The sequence below is a fragment of the Ochotona princeps genome, chromosome 27 (genome assembly GCF_030435755.1).
Source record: "Ochotona princeps isolate mOchPri1 chromosome 27, mOchPri1.hap1, whole genome shotgun sequence".
NCBI classification, from domain to species: domain Eukaryota; kingdom Metazoa; phylum Chordata; class Mammalia; order Lagomorpha; family Ochotonidae; genus Ochotona; species Ochotona princeps.
Window position 1 is genome coordinate 6,344,335 of NC_080858.1, and position 21,963 is coordinate 6,366,297.

Consider the following 21,963-nt stretch of genomic DNA (forward strand, 5'->3'; position numbering starts at 1 on the left):
AGGACTCACGGACGTCCCACGAGATCTTGGCTATTATTGCTGCCACTGCCCTGGAGACCAACCCATGGTCAGTGGGGGACATCCAAGCTCACGTCCAAACTATAGTAGATGTTTAACAGCAAGCTAAATCTGCGTTTTCTCCGATTATTCTGGTTCTGAGTTACTAAATGTTCTTTCACATCAGTTGAGCATTTATGAGAAACTTCAAGCAACCTTTAGATCCTTCAGGGGACTCTGATTCTTTGTTCTGGATTTTTTTTAAAAAAAGATTTATTTCTTTGAAAGGCAGAGTTACAAAGGAGAGGGAGAAAAATTTTGCATGTGCCGATCTACTTTCCACAAATAGCCACCATGGCTGGGAGGTGCCAGACCTGGACCAGGAGCCTCTGCTGGGCCTCCAAAATGGGTACAGGGGCCCAAGCACTTAGGATCATCTTCTGCGGCTTCCTCAGGTGCATGAGCTGGGAGCTGGATCCAAAGTAGAGCAGCAGGAGCATGAATCAGTTCTCCTACAGGATGCCAGCAGCAGAGGCAGCAGCTGTATCTGTTACGCCACAATGTCCGGGATATTTTTAAATGACATGTAAAAAAAAAATCTAATCTTAGAGCTGGAGGAGATAAATAATTTCCATGAAGGGAGTAGACTTTTTAGTTGCCTAAATATTTTACAGAGTTGATTTTAAATATAAATACAGCATTACACAAAATGATAATGTCAATAGTTACATTTCTGCTGTACTATTTTTTATGAGCTAAAAAAATTTACAAAACAGGATAAACTTGATAAAAATAAACAAGACAATGAAGGAAAGAATAGAAAAACACTCCTTCTGAGACCACATCCGATACCTAAGAAGAAAATGATTCCTATTACTTGGCAAGAAGAAGATAATGAACTATTTTTCCTATGCAATAAAACAATAGAGAAAGTATATCTCAGACAATTAGGACAAGAGACTGTACTCTTTTTTTTTCTTTTTTTAAATTTGTTTGAGACTGTACTCTTTCGCACAGACTCAAAGGAATTCCCTTTCTTTCCTAGTCTTCTGTGCCAACCACTTGATCAATGGCTAGCTCTACTGCACTTCAGTAAATATTTTTTGTAACGTAATTCATCTTCCCAACTATAAACGAAGGAAACAGGGCTCAGTGAGGTCAAGAGACTGGTTCCACATCTTCCCGTTGGATGGTTGTGGAGTTATGTCAAACCAAGTTAGTGTGACAATGCTTAAGAAGTGTGACGCCACTTCCAGGTGTAGAACATATATCCTATATACAACCTCATACACTCGTAAATCACATAATAAAGCATTTCTTTGTACCTCCTTCCTCTTCAGTACTTCCCAAAAGGGCCTCAGTAAAGCAGCAGGATGTGGCAGCCAAGATAGCTCCTGTGGAAGTATTTGGTTTGAGAGGTATCCCACTTTGTCCACCATTAATGAAGGATTGTCAAGCCTTGGAACACAACCTCTCCTTTCCCTTCCCCTTCATTTGATCCAACTTACTCCATGGAGTCGATGAGTTGTTTTGGCTCCACGGGGCATGGATAGATCACTTCATCGATGTGTTTCAGGTTACAGTTGGAATAGGCGGTGGAGATGTGGATGAAGGCTTCCAGCTTTGGCATCTGACTGGCCATCAGCAGGAGCTGTTGGGTGGCTGTGACATTCAGCTGCACAGCATGTCTAGAAAGAGGAGGCATGAACAGAGTGAGTGCATCAGTTCCCTACAGCCCACTCCTATAACTGACATGAACTTTGAGTGACAGCTGCAAAGGACCAGAAGAACAAGATGGATCCTGGCTGCACTGGGTAAAACTGGACGCTGCTGTTGGGTTTTGTGTACATAAATCCTCTTCACCTTAGCACTATATATTTTGTATTTAGAGGTTACTTGATCTGAATTGACTGGAGGGAAGAAAAAAAAATGACAGTCCCCTGCATGTGTGAAAAGGCTTCTCTACATAAATTAACATCACATTTACAAAAGTACTTGAGGGGAGCAGCAATAAATTTTTAAATGAGCAGTGAAGACGCCTTTATGAAGATCCAAGACAAGTATGAAAATTGGTATCAAAATCCTACACTGTAGCTAACAAAGTTACATAAACGTAAGGTGTTCTGACGATGAAATGATTCATTACAGGAATACTCGGTTTATCTAACATCAGAAAACCTATTAATCTAATAATTCAGAAAGAGAAAGACTAACTCATATAGACAAAAGGTTTTGAATGGCATTTGCCATCTAATCCCAATCTAATTAATTTACTAAAATGAGAACGAAATGATTAAACAATGTTCATATCAAATTGCTTGCTGAATGTCACGCTTAGTGGTAAACAGCTAGATACATTGCATTACATGCACAGCGGAGTTTCAGATTTTGCTTTCTTGTATTTTGTATTGAGGATACATGCATTGCCCATAGAAGCCACCTTGCAGCTTACACACGCACACACACACACACACACACACACACACACACGTCCATGCAGCCACACAGGTGGTGAGAGGGAAGGCTTTGCACCTGAGAGGGTCATCAAAGCGGACAGTGGCGGCACAGTGGAAGATGATGTTGGTGCAAGACAGCAGCTCCTGCAGGTCCTCCTTGCTCATGGCAAAGTCATTGTGGTTGAGGTCAGCGGAAATGGCGCGGATCTTCTCATGCACATTGGGACACACTTCTTTGACTTTCTCAAACAGCTGGAACACAAATGGAGATCATGTTACCAATATCACGGCACTCTAATATGTGCTGGCTGATTGGATCAGTTTGGGCATGTAAGCATATTCATAGAATTTTGTGCAGTTTCTCCTTTGGCAAGCATTGAATTTGTAAAAGGTTCTTTTCGAGTCTGCCTGATAGACCTTAGTCATTGCAGATTTATTTAGGGTTTTGCGGACTCTGACTTTGGTCAATGACAAGTTTTAGAAAAACAGGAGGTGGGGGATGACTTTGGTTTCCACCCTGTAGCAATGGAGTTTTTAAACACAATGTGAGCTGGCACACATGGATTTTTTTTTTTTTTTGCTTCTGGTTTTAAGGCTTTAAAAAGCAGAGCATGCTGCTATTCAAATTGTACTTTTTGACAACTCATGCAAGCACAGTTTATAATTTTATTATTTTAAGAGGTCATTGCTCTTTTAGGAAGTGCTATTCTGTGTCCCACACAAGGAATTGTATTTTCAAATCAAACAGCAGGTCTGGCTGAATATATATATATACACACAAACACTACGTTCATATGTGTGTGTGTTTTCTGAGCCACATAATAGTTGATCATGGCCAGTAGAGGTAAGTCAGTGAATTGGTTACACCAAACTCAAACCACAGTGCTAGATGAAGACTCCATCTAACTAACTATATGAGCCTTGCCATAATCATGCGGGTTTCCCTCTCTGGAAAGTCACCATACGAATATAGCTTTTAACAGAATAACACTCTTTCAATGTTGCTGCGCCCTGAATGAGGTGGCCAAGGTGCTAGCCAACTGCCATCAAACCAATGGTCGTCTCCGTCAGCACCTCTCCAAAGGGTTGTGACTGTTACTACACACAGCAAACATGTAGATCCCTGGGGCTCTGCTCACATCCTCTACGTAAGAATGACTCCAGCATACTCAGGCATTTGCATCTCATTATCAAGTTCACGTTTGATTTTCCTGCACACAAATGATACGATTTTACCCAGTGAACATGCACAATTAAGGAGGAATAATGAGCATTCCCCTTTACAATCTCCCAAAATGTTTTCACATCATCGGTTTTCAAACTATTTAAAAATAATCACAAAACCAGGTTAAAAGTTAATTTTTTACTCCATTCTCAGAGATCCTGACTGAGTAGCTTGGTGAATAACCCAGGAAGTTGTATTTCTTAAACATCTCCAACACGGATTTGATGATTCAGGTACCAAACCTGGGGAAACAATGACCCTGTAATTTATGTATGTATCCTGGTTTGGTCATTATGTAGTGCATATATGTACCAGATTATCATATTGGACTGCATAAAATGTGTCAATGATGAAATAAATCATCAAAAAGAACAATGATTCATAACATGGAAAATTAGGAATCCTTTTGAGTGTTGACAATGGAAACTATTAAACACTCACTTTCTCAAACTTATGCCAAATAAGTACTATACAAGTATGGAAGGTAACTCTCTCAGCTTCTTTTTTTTAAATATTTATTTATTTGTATTGGAATGTCAGATTTACAGAGAGAAACAGAGACAAAGATGTTTCACCCTCTGGTTCATTCTCCAGGTGGCCGCCAACAGCCAGAGCTGAGCCGATCTGAAGCCAGAAGCTTTTTCTGAGTGTCCCAAATGGGTACAGGGTCTCAAGGCTTTAGGCCATCCTCCACTGCCCTCCCAGGCCACGAACAGGGAGGTGGAAGGGAAGTGGAGCAGCTGGGACATGAACCAGCGCCCATATGGGATCCTGGTGCGTGCAAGGCAAGGACTTTAGCCAGTAGGCTACCGTGTACCCTCCTCTCAGTTTTTAACGCTTTGACTCTTTTTGTTTCTCTGTGTGACAGTATGAAATTCATTGAAAAGACTTACAGTTCTGCTTGTTGAACTGAAATTAACTCCAGAAAGAATAGTGAGGGAGGAATGATAGCAGCCTAATGACTGAACTCTTTGGCCAACAGTTCCCTGGTGCTGGCGTGATGGAAGAAGCGTATGGTTAGTGCTGAGAGAAGAGAGCAGTGTTTGCTGGGCCCTCTGTACTAATCACAAATGGAGCTTGAAGTGCTCAGAACAGACCCTCCGCCTTTGTAGCACTGACAAGACTGAAGGACAAGAGAAAACGGTACAAATGGATTCTGGAGAGATATCAGCTCTTCCTTCAGAATTCCTTGGGACTGTGAAGCATTAATCCAAAATAAGACAAACCAGATGAAATAAAAATGACTAAAGAAAAAACATATTTCGGAAAAGTCCTGGAAAGTACATCTGCAAGAAGTTACTAAATACTATTTGCAAAGTAGTACTAAGTTTTGGCCTTAGTACTCACGGGAGACTGAGTGTCCTACCAACAGGATATTCCTCAGAAGCACCTCAGGGTTTGTGGAACACATGAAAGCAATTTTCAAAAACAAAGCTGAATCCTCACAATCACATTTCTGATAAACACAAACCAAGCATGCTAACATGGATCCTAGCCACCTTCCAGGACCCACCTTCAGATCCCAGATTTCAGTGACAGTCCAGCTTCGATCATTAACACCAGATCCTGGGGAACATGACTTTATTACAAGGGACTTTGGAGGACACCCCAAAACAGTAACAACTTCCAAAGCTAAAATCAAGCAAAACGAATCCCCGGTGACCATCATTCAAATTCATGGCTGCTTTCCTGCTTCATTTATTTTAAAGGACAAGTGCAGTGTTCTTCACTTTAGAAATGCAACATGCTCGTTATAGTTGTATTTTTGAAAGCATGGAAAACAGATAATTCTACTTTAAAAAAAGGGTACTCATTTCCTCTTCAGGAAAGTAACATGGCTCTTTAATTATAGTAAGAAAGTATAAACAAGTAAAATCAATCCAAAATTATATTAGCATTTGAGTCATTAGTTGAAATTTTGCTGAATCTAGCTTTGCATCTTTTTTTTGCGAGGCATATATTATATATTATATTATATTTCATATTATATATTTCCTCAAATAATTTGCTACTTGATAAAATAGGATATTTTAAGGACTGCATCCACTGTGTGTATTATTATTATTTATCTACTCATTTCTCAGCACTTAAAGGATAATTTTTATTATGAAAAATACGTTAAACATATTTGGATATTTGGATATATATATATATATAGTGCCTGAGGTTTTTTCTTAGAATATCACCCTCAGGCCCAGCGGCGTGGCCTAGCGGCTAAAGTCCTCGCCTTGAACGTGCCAGGATCCCATATGGGCACCGGTTCTAATCCTGGCAGCTCCACTTCCCATCCAGCTCCCTGCTTGTGGCTTGCGAAAGCAGTCGAGGACGGCCCAAAGCCTTGGGACCCTGCATCTGTGTGGGAGACCTGGAAGAGTTCCTGGCTCCTGACTTTGGATTGGCACAGCACTGGCCGTTGCACTCACTTGGGGAGTGAATCATCGGATGGAAGATCTTCCTCTTTGTCTCTCCTCTCTCTGTATATCTGATTTTGCAATAAAAATAAATAAATCTTTTTTTTTTAAAGAATATCACCTTCGTTGTTCTTATGAGAAAGTGCTCAGGAATCTCCTATTAATTTCTATATCATTCAAATGCTTTCGAAATATTTAAGAAACCCAGCCATGAGAACGAAAATGAATTCTGCCTTTGTATTCCTGAGTTTCAGTTGTGAACTGCCATTGTCTACCCCAAACATCTCTCAATTCATCCTCTGAGAGCAAGGAAACAGGAAGTGAGAGGTGGTCGCTATGGAAGGGGAGGAATGCAGCAGACGTATGGATTCTGATGGGTAGAACAGATGTGTTTGCTGATGGCATTTCCTGGGGATAGATTTCCTCAGCACGTACTTCCTAGAGACATAATGGCCATCAAAGACAAACTGGTAATATTTTTTGGTCATGTTTTAAGGAACCATGACCAAGCCTCACATCCCTAAGGAGATTAATCTACCTTTAGGAATGCAGTAATACGTATGGTGGATTAGAATCTATTTCATGCTGAGTATGGCTGGCAAGAAATATTGCTCAGAAGCCACACCAGGCCCCACTGAAAAATAGGTTACAACTGCCTTTAAATCATCGTGTTTATGTCAGAACAGCTAAATGGCAAAACCTGCACTGGGTTTTAATGCAAAGAAGATGATAAATATTTGCAGAATCAGAGTCTTATCAGAAAGGCTCCAAACCAGAGAGGAACATTCATTCTTCAGACCAAAAACCAGAGAGAGTGTGTCCATCCAAAAGACAAAGAGGTATGGACCCAGAGAAATCACTGAGCAACTGCTATGCTGAGACTGCGCTTGCCTGAGATCAAAGCCCTTACCTCCCATGATTGCACCATTATTAAAGAAAGAAAACCACACTTTTCTTGAATAGTTAACAGTTTTCTTTTCTTTTCCTTTCTTTTCTTTTTAATGTATTTGAAAACAAGAATTAGAATGTCGTACCAGCCAGTTCACTCTGCAATGGCCAAGCCCGGGCCAGGCCATCGCCAGGAACCTGTAGCTCCATCCAGGTCCCTGGGAGAGTGCAGGGACTTGGGGCTCAGGCTGTCATCCACTTGTCCAGATGCACTAGCATGGAGCTAGATCGGAGGTGAAATAACCAAGTCCTCCCAGCAATCACATGAACTGTGGGGGCTGCAAACGGTGGCTCAACCCACTAAGCAACAGTACTGGCTCCTGACACATTTTCCACCGGTGTGCGCTTCAGTCCTGGGTCCCTTTTGCAGCAGGGTGATCTCTGCTTCTTTTTCTACTTGTTTACAATTTGGAATTGTCATGTAGGCACAGGTGGTTTAGTTCAAAAGTGTTGGTCCTCCAACCAGCTCTCCAATATGCACTTGTTAATTAAGGGAAAAGTGCCACAAAACTAACTTTCTGAGATTTCTGTCTGCTTCTTTTTTCCCTCATTTAAGTCACACTGAGAGTAGAAGTCTCAGATTTGGCACACGTTGTATCATTTTCTCAAATGTTTCAAGTTTGTCAAAAGCAGGAATGCATTATCACTCCAGTTTTCCCCCCTAACTTGAATCTAAACTCTTTTCATTGTCATTAATGCCCTTCGTTACTGCCGTGTCCTCCACGTCTGGCGCTGTGCTTAATTCTTAGTAGGTACTCAGTTGTATCTGTTGAAAGAACAAGTTCAATGAACAAGTTCAATGAATTCCAGTTTTTCAGTTTTTAAGGTGTTATTGCGCCTGATTATATAAATATAGTTATATCTCTGCATGTGTGCATACTCCTTCCTTTTATCACTTCTTTATTTTTTTACTATTTTTATTCAAATCTTATCACTTCTATCAAGTTGTCATAGGCTGTGCATGGACCAAGAGATTTCTTTTTTCCATGAACAATGACTCAGGAACTGATTAACTTTAACCATGAAAATATCCATTACTGTCCACCCTTACAAAAGCTGCAGACACCTGGGGGGGGTAGGAAATAGGGAAGAACCTTCCAGAAGGTGGAGCTCTTGCGTACAGATAGCAATGGAGCAGAGGGTTCCCCCTGAACACATTCAGAGGCTGCCTCAGGAATTTCCCCACGTCCAGAGTAGGGGCAATCTCAATATCTGCCAGGCAGAATGTCCTCATGTACGGGGTGAAACAACTGGAGTGCGTGCCCCTGTTTGTTGAATTATCTTTATTTTCTTGTTTCTCTACCATCATCAACCCGGAGGTAGCACATATCCATGACTTTTATGGATTTTTGTCCATGTAAAATAAAAAAAAAAAATCAGCTTTTCTTCCACTAATCTCGAACACACCCATTGACTGGTCAGTTCCAGTTCAGAGGTAACTCTACTAGGGCTCAGTGGTATCACTGTATTACATAACATATCCTAACAACATGAAAGCCTCAGCTAGTAGCCACGTGTCAAATTCCTGAACGCGTTAAGCTCAACTTTGCTAACCCACACACTGTCTTCCTGAACCAATTCTCAACATTTCTTCCCGAGTATCTTAGGATCACCCCTGATACCAAGAAATCCAGCTACAAACTTGGCCACCTGTAGGCAGCAGCCTCATCCACCCACCTCTTCAGTCAGTCTTCCTCACACTCTTATATTCAACCACCGCCTGTTTGAAAGTCAGTCCTCAACCTCAAAGAGACTTTGCTGTTTCAGTGAAACTATTGAAAACATTCCCAAATAAGCGTCATTGCAGGAAACAATTGTTATAGCATCCAAATGCTCAAGTGATGGAAATACAGAAAATCCGTTAAGTCTCGGTCTGTTTTATGGCTAAGGCATTCATTATCTTTCTGCAGATTTTTTTCGTAGCTGATCAGATGAAAGCATATAAAACAGTCTGAGGCTAGATTTGTACTAAGTGGGAGAACAATGTGGTTTAGTGTTTTTGCTATGTTTTATTTAAACAGTTAAAATACTCCACATGAAATCTTATTTTCTTAATTTTATTTCCTTCTACCCTAAGCACTGGATTTTGTTTTTAAACATGAGGCATTTGGGGCTAGTGTTGTAATGTAGCTGGCCCAGCCACATGCCTGTGAAACCAGTTTCCCACACCCGTGCTGGTTAGCTAATCCAATTTTGATCAAGTTCCCTGCTAATGGTCTGGGAAGGCAGTAGAGGATGGCCCAAGTCCTTGGACCCTGGCACTCAGTTGAGAGACCAGAGGAAACTCCAGGCTTCAGACTGGCCAAGATTTGGCTGTGCAACCATGGGGAGTAACCAGCATGTGGAATATCTCCCTCTCCTTTTTCTCTATAAGTCTGCCTTTCAAGTAAAAAAAAAAAGAATTCTAAAAAAGCTAAGCTTATTTAACAAAATGGGGACATTTTCTATAATGTGTCCCCCCCGCCCCAATCGTATACAACAGCCATGGTCACCCTCTGGCATATTCCTGAATGCAATCACCTCTCTGAACTTCACTGGTGGTGTCCCTAGCTCCTCCTTTGGATACACAACTTTAAAACAAGTCCCACTGGCTAATGCGTCAAAGCGTCTTGTGCTTTTCTTGTATGCCATTTGTCAAAATGCATAGATACACATTTGGATTTTACAAAACTTGTCCAGATACCTGTGAGGTCAGCTCCCAAGTCTGTTTCGTTTACTGCTTTATCCACCCATTCCCATAACATCCAGCATACAGGGCTCACAGTAAATATTTGCCATATTTGCAAATTCATTTGAGATCTCTCTCTCTCTCTTTCTCTCACCCGTAATGCATGTATTTCCTTCTTACTTCTAGACTTCTAGAAGCTTCCTGACTTTGCCTCCATCTCAGCTGTGTTTTCAGGTTACGTCACAAACACCTACCTTAGGTCATAAGTTTAGGAGATCTGGCGTCTGGCCATCTCAAGTTGCCACATATTTTCAAAAGGACCATGAAAAATATGCAGTATGAAGAAAACTGTGCATACCTTTCAACATATTTCTGCACCAAAATCAATTTATCTTTGAATCCCATTTCCCATGAATTTTTAAAGCGCCCTTGCTTGTGAAGCCTGAAACCATGGCAACTAGCGTATTCGTAAGGGCACAAAAACAAAACAAAATGATAGAGCTGAAGATCTCACAGACTGGGGCAACCTGAGCTTAACAAGTGCAGGCGCAGCTCATGACCACTCCACCTGCCCAGGTTGCTGCTCTCTGCTTTGACCCTTCCTGGTGATGTTCTCCTACCTCACACACCCATCTCTCTGACTTGGTGATGTCATTTTTGTCTCCATAACATCTGTGCCTTCCCTACACTTCACAAAGAGCAGGCCCTCCACTACGTGACTGGACAATTAATAAAAGTTATGGGGACCAAGGAAATCTGAATTGCAACACAGTCTTCATCTACAAAACACTCACCCCTCTAGGCGCATATGGTCTGGTAAAACTCCGTTACAATAGAAATATACCTGCTGCGTCTAATAAAAACACTGTTAGCCACATATGGCTACTGAGCATGTTTAGATACTGAGTAAGATAAACTTATTTTACATCTCACTTCATCATATTAATTTTTAAAATATTTTTTGTGCATTTTAATCTACCTGAAAGATAGAGTGACAGAAAGGGCCCAGAGGCGTGGCCTAGCGGCTAAAGTCCTCACCTAGAACGTGCCGGGATCCCATATGGGCGCCGGTTCTAATCCCGGCAGCTCCACTTCCCATCCAGCTCCCTGCTTGTGGCCTGGGAAAGCAGTCGAGGACGGCCCAAAGCCTTGGGACCCTGCACCCACATGGGAGACCCGGAAGAGGTTCCTGGTTCCTGGCTTTGGATTGGCACAGCACTGGCCGTTGCGCTCACTTGGGGAGTGAATCAGTGGATGGAAGATCTTCCTCTCTGTCTCTCCTCCTCTCTGTATATCTGATTTTGCAACAAAAATAATAAATAAATCTTTAAAAGAAGAAAAAGAGTGACAGGAAGTGTTATCTTCCATCCACTTACTCCCGCAAATGCCTGCAGCAGCAGCTGGGGTTGAATCAAAGCAAAGCCAAGAGCCCAGGTTCCATGGATAGTGGGAGCCCATGAACTTGAGCCATGATCTGCTGCTTTTAGGAATGTTTGCAAGCGCTGGACAGGAAGTGGAAGCCCAAGAACCTGAGCTCCCAGGTGACACCTTGCTTGTCTTGGTCTGTATTTACTGTCATGTAACAGGTAATAGATGACAATAAATAGCCTACCTGTGGAAGCAGATAGGATCTACATCTATAGATGTCTTCACAGCGTATGAGTTTCACCACATAATCATGATTTCCAGAATCAGAGTAACTTTGCTGTGTTATCAAACACAAGGCATCAAAAAGAGCTGTAGGCGAAGATGGTGCTGACCACAAGGCACAGCCTCAATACTCCTCCAAACACAGACAGGTGGAAGCCGACCTACTAGATAGGTATGCCTGCTGTGTGATGACAAGGACCACGTACCTGGCTGAGCAGTGCTGTCTGCAGGGATCCGGAGGTTGAAGTGTGGTTTTGGTTTAATGTCTGCTAGCCTTTTAGCCTTAGTCTGATGATGCATTACTCACAGGGATACAGGGTGGGGAGGAAGCAGGTGGGCCAGCCCTGAAGTCTGACTCTCTCGTTTAACAGTAAGTGACCTTTGGTTAGCCAACATATCAAGCTTTAATGCCCCCACCTATCATAGAGTATTACTGACAGTTCTTACTTTGCACAGCTTTGTTGCCCTTTGAATGGTACCTTCCAGGGATGAGGTTCCAGGGAACTCCTGTGACCACCTGTCAGGCTGCTGAGTCAAGAAGTGACGGGCAGGAGGAGGCCTTTCTGAGTGTATGGCAAAAACTCTTACCCTGGTGATACCACTATGTTTGTGGGCAGTTGCGTGCATAATGTGCAGCCCTGTGTAGCATACATGTGTCTGTTAGATCCTAGCATTCCTATATGCTGCACAGGAAACTTATATATATATATACATACATACATATACATACATATATATGTATATATATACATATATGTGTGTATATATATATATATACACACATCAGAGGCTTCTTTAAATTTTCCCTTTTCTAGCCTTTAGTGGTCCTGTACACATCACATAGTCCTATGGGAGATGGATGGTGCTGTTTATTTCTATTTTAAATGCTGGAAATCTGGAGCTAATTGATAAATCAGAATTTGCACTCAGAATGCTTGAGATTGAAACCGTACTGCCTTGGAAATGATAAATTAAAACCGGAGAGGATATGCATAATTTTTTGGAGCAGAGAGTTCAGTACACAGTGCTTATTCACAGGCACGATACTTCATTCCCAATGTTTTTTTTTTAACCTTAGAAACAAATTACAGGATGACAGAAATAGCAAGCTTCCATCAATAAAACATTTAACTGCTAAATTTGGCAGAACTGCAACAACTGACAGCACTTCTGCCAGGCTCCTCAGGAATATTACCTGTTCCATACATCACAGAATATAAGAATATTAAAACGTAATTTAGGGATTAAAAAAATACTATGTTAAATTTAGTATGAAATTAGTGAAGAGTTTAGGTGAGTTGAGACTGGTTTTGAAGCTGCAATGCCCACTCTAGGAGGACTTTTTTTTATTTTAAAATGTATCTATTTTAATTTTATCTGCAAGATAGTGGAAGAGAGAGCCAATGCATCTCTGGTTCATTCTTCTGGTGCCTGTAACAGCAACGGCTGGCTGGGCCAAAGCTAGAACCCAGAACTCAACCCGAAGCTCCATGAATGACAGAGACACAAGCACTAAACTATCTCACGCTGCCCGCCAGGGTCTGGATTAGCAGTCTGGATTAGGCATAGAACCTAGGGGCTCTGTTATAGGATGTAGATATCCAGGCAGCTCTTTTTCTAAAGTTTATTATTTTTGAAAGTTAGATTTATAGAGAGGATGGGCGAGAGAGAGAGAGAGAGTGACAGAGAGATCACCCTTCTACTGGTTCATTCCCCAGATGTCTGTAACCACCAGAACTGGGCCATGTCAGAAGCAGGAGCCAGAAACTTCATCTGGGTCTCCCATCTTTGGTTGTCCCAGGTCATTAGCAGTGAGCTGGATGGGAAGTGCAGCAGTCAGGACACAGACTGGTGCCCACATGGAATGCCAGCTGTTGCAGGCAGTGACTTTACCAGATGTGTCCCAATGCCAGCCCCCAGGTCCAGAGCAACATCTTCATTGCTGTGCCAGACTCCCAGGCATCCCAAGAATTTTGATTCTTGCTGACTTTCAGAACAGACATGATACTCATCTGTCCTCAACTACGTCTGGGCAGGGATTCCTCTGTTTTGGGAAAACCCACAGATTTCCATCAGCAGGTGGCTGCTACTTGAATCAGCTTCCTTCCGTTACCTGTGTACGTACTCTGTCCCCCACCTGCTCCGTGGGATGAAGCAGTTAGTCTTGCTCTAGGTCCTTTTCACAAGGCATACCTTACAGTTGAGGATCTGGAAGACACGCTGCTGCAGCGTCTGGCCAGCCTTGGGCCTCACAAGGATGTAAATAACTTTCAGGTCGGGGCTGGTCCGGAACAACTTCTCCATCAGCACTTTACCCATGAAGCCCGTGGCCCCCGTGATGAGGATGGACTTGCCGCTGTAGAAAGCTGCGATCATGGACATGATTCCTCACTTTCTGGTAGGTAGCTTCCCAAAGAGATTCCTGAAAAGGTGGAGAAATAACGAAGCTTATTTCACAGACGTTCGCAAATGCCAAGTCCTGTTCGATGTGAGCTTTGAAAGCATGAACGAAGGATCAGGCCCAGAGAGCATCATGGCTTCTAAAAGCAATCTTTTTTTTTTTTTTTTCATTGCCACTACTGTGCTCAGCTCCCTCGTGAGACTCTGGGCAAGAAATGAACACCATAAGGTTCCTGTTCTTGAACAACTGCCTGTAATCTCATAGAGGAGTCAGACACCATTGAGAGATGGTTAACCACGACGTGGAAGGGCTGGAACAAAGGAAACATGGAAGAGCGGATGTATGGCAAGGTTTGAAAATTTCTGGAAGGTACCATAGCTGGTGACATGTGACCTGAAACCTGGAGGCAGAGACGGGTGTTCACGCACAGTGTTGAGCACTGACTGCACCATCCTCTGCACTGAGTCCTGGAGATACAGGAAAGCAAGGTTGGCAGGTGCCAGCTGTCACCCCAGCAGGAGAAGCCAGCAATACAAACACAGAACAGCACAAGCAAGTTCACTGCTGATCAGTGCAAAGGCTCTGAAGTAAATAAAAAGGGGGGAGCAGGTGTCAAGGGCAGGAACTACGCCCAACCATCAGTGCTATTCACTTGAGGAAATTCAGATTTCGAATCACATTAGCCGTGTTACTGAGTTACCATTAAAGCCCTTTTTAGTAAGAGTTGATTTCACAATTTTTTTTCTTTTGTGAGATAGGAAGAGAGGCAGACTGAAAGAGATCCTGTCCACTATCCATTCCTCAAATGTCTGCAAAGGCTAGGGATAGGCCAGAGCTGGAGTCAGAAGACAGGAGGCAAACCCAGGCACTCTGACATGGCACACAGAAACCCTAACCTACAGACTAAATGCTCACTTCCTGAGAAATAGATATTTTTAAAAGGAAATTTCTGGGCCTTGTACAAACTTCAGATACACATTGTTATACACATTAGTTGTCATACAATCTACCCAGTGTCTTTCTAAAGAAGTAGTGTTGGCAAGTGTGGACTGGGACTGGACGCACCAGGCCGGGCCAGACTGCAACACCTTCTGGTGTTCTGGAGGACCAGGGTAGATGTGGGACGGACTAGGCTAGGCTTCAACTCCAAACTGAGCCATGTATGAGCCGTATGTGGGTATGGACCAGCCGTGGCTGGGCTGAAACATCCAACAGCAAGAACCAGAATGGGTTGAAGGCCAGTTAGGAAAAGCCACTGTTTCTGCTAGGACAGGTGAACTGAGTACTGCTGGCTGATGGACCCAATGGTATGCGCAAAATCTGGCATTGTACGGGGTTCTGATGGAGGAGCCTGGACAACTCCTCTGCCAGGACACAGACCCTGCCAAGTGCAAGAAGCATGGAAGGAAATAGCCCAGAAGAGGTCATGGAAAGTGTCCCACTGGCATACATTTGGCATGGGTTGGGGGCAGGCCAGGCTGAATCAGTTCACATCATCCACTGGCAAATCCAAACACCAGAACAGAGTGTGGGTCGAGCCAGGTTCGGTCGCGACAAAAGCAGTACACAACACGGAATGCCAAGGTGAGGTTGCCCGTACCGGATGTGACTGCAGCGACAATCCAGCACGCGTGAGAACCAGGAAGGGAGGGGGCAGAGCCGGCAAGGGAATAAGGGGTGGTTCCCTTGCTGGACAGCTACTCCCGCTGGAGAGAGTGAGCTGGGATGGCGGGGACAGACCAGACTAGGCAGGGCTACAACACCTGTGCACCTCATGTGGACCACATCAGGGAAAAGCCAGACGGGGCTGATTATTCCTACTGGTGCAATCTACAATTGGAGTGGGTGAGAGTTGTTGGGGCTTAGCTGCAGCATCAGCTGGCAGAAGCTGGCACTGGGGGCTAATTCTGTCAAGTTAAACCACAGAACCACCTGGAGAGTGCATAGTCCAGGAAGTGGGAGTGGCCTGGGAGGGAAATAGTGGGCTCCTCCCTCTTAGGTTACCACCCCCCATGGGAGGGCACAACAACTAGGGCAGGGGCTGGGGTGGCTTGAGAGACACCCAACAACATCCATGAAGGCTGGATAACTGAGCTGGTTAGATGGAACAAGGCTTTAATACCCATTGACATGTATGAGAGCAGAAGGGGATGTGGGTCAGACTGGACTAGTCTGCTGCACATACTGGCAAACCAGGGTAGGAAGCAGGCCTGGTGGGGGTTGTTGTGGGTCACTCCAACTAGGCTGCAGCCCACATTGGTTTGTGTGTGCTGGGCAGAACCAGGCTGGACTGCGGCACCCATTGGTTCCAGTGGAAGACAGGGATGGAAACAGAACCAACCCAGCAATTGCAACCACCAGCTGATTGGGGCAATGGACTGTGCCAGGCCCTGTACTTGCTAGTACATACAAGAATCTGGTCTGGGAACACCTCAGCAAAGTTTCTTTGGGGATCCCCCCAATCGAGCTTTCGGACTCAGAACCCTAACCATCAAAAGACAGAGGACAGAACAAGTCAATCAACCACCTCAGCTATATGTTGGCAGTGAAAAACTGGGCAAATGGAGACTCTATGATGGACTATGTCAATCAGTGGATTCTCCAACAACCTCATCGTGCTTGGAGTGGTGAGAGTGGCAGCAATTCAGAACTGTTGAACTATCAAAACTGCTTGATCAAGACCCTCGGAGCATGCCCTCATCAAGGACCTGGGGCAGGTGGGAGACTGGGTGGGACTTCTCCCTTAAAATCCCCTTTTATATCAGATATATGAAGGAAACAATATGGAACTAAAAAAAAAAAAAAACCCTAACGTTTGAAAGGAAAAAAAAAAAAGAAGTAATGTTGGGTATTCTTTATTTGTCAAGGTTCAAGCTCAGGAAAGTGGCCTTACCAAGTCTGGAAGGCAGCAGGGATGCCAGATGAACATGCGAGTTGCATGCAAGGCTGAACTCAGATCCCAGGTCACACTGAGGAGTTGTGTGACTTACGCAAATGATTAACCTTGCCATACTCCAGTTTCTGCCTTAGTAAAATGGGATGGTCATGCAAAGTTGGAATGAGTTAATCCATGTAAATTCCATGGAAATAGAAACCACCTGTTGCTTACACTCAGTTGTTGGTTTAGTATGTAGTCACTGGTTGATATTTTTCCTCTTAACAATTCCAGCCTTTTCTGAGGTTTATTTTATTGAATACACTCATGTCCCATGTGGTCATCTTTCCTGTGTAGATACATTGTGTGATGATCAACTCAGGGTATTTAAGGGACATTGATTTGTAAAGATTCTGTCTTGTATGTTTTATAGACCCTCTTGGAATTAAGAACAAGAGAATGTATAACTTAACCAATTGTAACAGCCAGGTGAAGCTCTTTGACTAATTATGTCAGTACTCGGAGATTAATCTTGCCTATTCCTTTACATATGGAACATTTAAATACCACATTCCTTCAATACCACATGAGACATCGAAGAATGTGATGAGTATAAACGCAAGAGAGATAACTGACTATGGGTGGGGTGACTTCCCTACCTTATCTGTTCTGAAGATGTTTGTTTTCCCACATCATAGACTAGGGCAGAGTGGTACTTTCTATAAATGTAAAAGCGCTGTTATTTTAGCTCCAGATACAGTTTTGCAATTTAGGATTTAAGTCGTGAAGAGAAAGGAAGATGGCTAATGAGCCTGTTTAGCCTGTTTCTTGTGATATAAGAAGGCTCAATATGCCCCCAAAGAATTGAATTTTTCTGCTGTATCTGGAGCCCAGATACTTCTCAACCACAGCACAACCTCTGGCAGGGGACATTGAGTACTGCAACAGGAGAACAAAGCAGGAACCTGGCCCTCATTCCTTGCTTGACATGAGTAGGTGGCCGAAGGACTGAGGCTGTGATTCTCAACTCCAGTGATTCTGAATAACATCAGAGAATTCCTTTCTTTTGCCTCCTGTTTCCATTTACAAGATACGACTGGATTCCTGACTCCTTGAAACCCAACTTCCTATGCTACAACTTTGCAGTGTGTAGAATTGCTAGCCCTTAAAATAGTCAATTCAAGTAAACACATGCCTTCTTAGAATTTAAATAATCTCACCGCCATGGGGCATATGTAGTGCTGGGATATGTTTTGTTTTCAGAGAAAGTTTCCAATTTTTAACCAAACTTTCCATCTCTCGGCTGTAAATTAGTGCACTAACCCCATTTTCACACAGCTTGAACCTACTCATGTCATGCATAAACCCAATGAGGCCAACTTAGGAAGGTCTGGCAATGGAGCCTGCCTGGGTCAGCAGGGCAAAACCCCTCGGAGGATTGGTGGCTATTTTGGAGTGATCAATTCAGTCTCTCCTATAGTTGCTTCTGTTGTCATTTTTTAAAATGAGAATTCATTGAATAGTATATGTTCAAAGATATTTCATACAGACAAATGGAGTTTGGATTTGTGACAGGCACAATTGAATGGATGGGTGTGTCCAAAAGAAGTCAACACTGTCTTGTAACGCTCAGGAAATGAAGTTTGCTCTAGTTCATTGAAATGAAGCATTCAAAGGCTTTCAATAAGTATACCAATGAAGGAAAAGCACTTATGAAGTAATATTAAAGAGGTAACACATACTGGTCTGCATTATGAAACTCAATGATTCTATTAGTGTAATGGATGGGAGAGAACAAAATGACATAATTGCGAGGGAGGATTAAGAGGTCTTACACAAATCTGTATTTTTTTATAGTTTTAGAAAGGTAACTAATAGCATATATTTCATCAACAAATTCTTAGAAAGCAGTGGTAGGTAGTATTTTATCCCATCCTTGTTTGCTGTGGGCACTACAAGTGTAAAGTAATTTGCAAAACAAACTCCCATGGTAAAGACATATTTAAATTATTTTTGAAAGGATGGCCCAGGTGGCATTTTGCATTAACGTTTTAATGTCTAGATATTTAAAGGTAGGGCACTTGAAGGTGATCAAAGTTAACTGAGGTCACGAGGCTATAGTGCTAATCTGATCAGACCAACTTCCTCATAAAAGGAAGAATCACCAGAGTTCGCTTGTCAGTGCAGGCCCAGAGGAAAGACCATGTGAGGACACAGCAAGAACCCAAGTCAGAAAGCTGGAACACAGGCTATGCTTAAACAAAAAAAAATGATCTTACTGCAACCCCAGTTGTGGACTTCCAGCCTGCACAACTGTGAACAATTACATTTGTGTTGTTTAAAGCCATCCAAGGTTGTGGCATGCGCGTGAGAAAACTCCATCCCACATGCTAATAATGTTCATAAACAGAGAAATGGACTCAGTTTTTCATTTGCAAGCAGAGTACCTTTTGAAAATAATTCACATGAAACTTTTCAATTCTAGAATAACCCTTTATCATGTAGCCAACATATCTGTGTCATTTTCTCACTTTGTGTCCAAAAAAAAAAAAAAAACCATGATATTGAATCTCGGTTTTCTTAAGTATAGAAAGATAGTTCCTGATGACCCTATTAACCCCAGGCTTAAAAAAGTTATGTTTTAACCCACACATCTGTTTACCAAGCACTTTGTGAAAAAAAGTGCTTTTCATTAGCAAGTTCTTTTTACTGTTGAAGTTTCCTGAGTATATCCTAAGTTATATAATTCAGCAGTGAATTGAGATACTTTTCACAGGGCCTGTTTAATATAACTTTTCCGTAAAAAGGAATAAGCTCAACCCCCAGGGGTACTGTAGGCAGTAGTTGGGAATAGGTCTCACTAATTGGATGTGTGGTTCTCCATGGTGAAGAAAAATCCATTTGGAAACAGCTGGAAAAGATGGGCCAGCTGGAAAAAGATGGGCCAACCTGGCTGGAAGAACTCCAGATTAGGTAAGCACCATGAGACACATTCCTTCTAATTTATTTCTGCATAGCTTATTAGCAAGCAAGTCTTTTTAAAAGTCAAGTGTAACAGATATAAGGGACAGAAATGACCCAAAATCTACATACCTGATTAAACATGTATTGAATATCTACTATGTGCTAATACTATGTTCAGCATAGGTAACTAGGTCTGATCCCTGATCAGTGGTGATGTCTTATTGTAACACAAGCAATTGTTATCCCTGATCATAAAAGGTGAGTCAGGCATCAGTTGATACATGAAGATTGTAAAGTAATATCAAGATAGCCATAATCAAACACAAGCCTTTATGTTTCCTTTTTCCTCCTGGTGACTAATAAATTATATCAAATGAAAGAAAGGTAGTTGTGCTAGTCAACTGAGGATAGGAATCCACCGGAATGGATAGTAAGCCACTCAATTTTTTCCCTTGTGTAAAATTAAAGACTTAAAAGAACATATAAATTATCATTACATTATTTTAGAAATTTCTAGAGATAAAACCAACAGAACTGTAGGATCAGTCAGTAGATAGGTGGGTAGAGAACCAAGAGGGAATATCTTGACAAGCTCCCAACTACTAAAACACTTGAAATTTCATTCAGGTAGAAAGTTCCAGAGTTTTGCCAGACTTATTTCCTGTCCTTTGATATGCAAATATTTTATCAGTGAGGTCAGGGTAGTTGTTATCTCTTGAGTCCTAGTTTTAGTGTGGCGTCTTGTGGGAAAACAAAACAACCCCAGTTTATGCAATCCCAATTCTGACACTGTGCTGGGGGTACTGACATATCCCTGAAGTGGGAGAGTGACGCAGGCTGATTCCGGTGGTCTTCATCAAAAAGAGTAAAGAAAAATACAGGTTTCCAGATCCAAGTTGCGTACCAGCTCCCAAGGCTGTATTCATTTGCTCAAGTTAAATGACTTGTATGCGTATCATTGGTGATCACCATCTGGCTAAACCTACAAAAGTGGACTGCTCCTCTCCAAAAATCCTTCTGTCTTCTGAATAGGCCAAATAGGTGAGTTGCCTGGGGATAGAGTGGGAACCAACACCCCTGCCTCTTTCAGTCCTGGCTGTGTCACTGATCTTTGCAGCCTCTCCGGTGCTTCCTTTGGGTTACTGTTATTCTAGGCAGAGGCAGTCCTGGCATTTCTACTTGGGCTTTCCCATCATAACAGAGCTCACTCCACAGGCTGGGGAATTCGTGTGAGAATTCTGTCAGTGACTGTACATGTATGTATCTGGGCTAAAACCCGTCGATCTCTTTACCTCCAGAAATCTCTACTCAAGAGACCTGCAGTTTGTTGCCCATGTCCAATCACATGTAGAATGACTAATTATTTCCTGTTCTTCAACTAGTCACCCAGGTAAAAATGCCCCTTTCAAGAAGACTAGGAGAAAGACTAACAGTAGAAACGGAACGGTTGTTCTTCCAGGGGAGCTGGCTGCCTGGATCTGAACAATGGCACAAATTTGGGAACCGACCAGGGAGCTGTGAATCTCTGTTTTTGAGGATTCAAGGACACCCTGCGTTGAGTTGACCCAGAACTTTTCTGCTCATGCTGATCATGTGAGAAGTTAGTAAATTTCCCAGTTTTCTCATATCCAGGAATGTCATGGTTAACTGTCAGTGCCATAACTCCCTGCAGGCCAGATGGTCCTAATTTCCTCCACGACTCTTGTGTTTGTTTTGGTGGCCATCTATATCTAGACTTTGGCATCTAAGTGCTGCCACTTGACAAGCCTGGAATTAATTGCTCCCATTGCATTTAAAGTCACTAATTCAGTAACAGCTATTGCCACTGTCTCTTCTGTTATACCTGCCTCACAGAATACTTTCATAATGAAATAAGGTCGAGGAGACACTATTGCTCCAAATGGTCTAAACAGATACAGAATGATGTCTATCTATATCTACCAACCAAACCTTCTCTTTCTAAAGTTTTGCATATTTACTTTTGAAAAACAAAGTGATGAAGAAAAAGGCAGAGACAGAGAAAGATCTTGCATCTGCTGGTTCACTCCACAAATGCCCACAATAACCTGGGATAGGTCAAACTGAAGTCAAAGCCAGGGGTCTCTTGCATCACCATGCCAGTCCTAATAACGTCTTGTTGGCATATTACATGGCAATGGCCTGAGCTGAGCCAATTCGAAGCCAGGAGCCAGGAGCTTTTTTCAGGTCTCCCACATGGATGCAGGGGTCCCAAGGCTTTGGCCCGTCCTCGACTGCCCTCCCAGGCCACAGGCAGGAAGCTATATGGAAGTGGGACCTCCAGGACACGAACCGGAGCCCATATGGGATCCTGGCATGTGCAAGGTGAGGACTTTAGCCATAAGGCTAC

The 21,963-nt window shown here is 42.7% G+C and overlaps 1 protein-coding gene across 1 annotated transcript in view; it reads right to left on the bottom strand.

Moving 5' to 3' along the window:
- The window catches only part of FAR2 (fatty acyl-CoA reductase 2), an 87,995-nt gene that overhangs the window by 26,584 nt on the left and 39,448 nt on the right, over window positions 1–21,963 (bottom strand). Inside the window, exons 2-4 of the mRNA XM_004592641.4 lie at window positions 13,549–13,777; window positions 2,530–2,705; window positions 1,506–1,685 (exon numbers count right to left, since the gene is read on the bottom strand). Coding sequence (XP_004592698.2) covers window positions 1,506–1,685; window positions 2,530–2,705; window positions 13,549–13,737 — 545 coding nt within the window. The 5' untranslated portion in view covers window positions 13,738–13,777. The remainder of the gene's footprint in view (window positions 1–1,505; window positions 1,686–2,529; window positions 2,706–13,548; window positions 13,778–21,963) is intronic.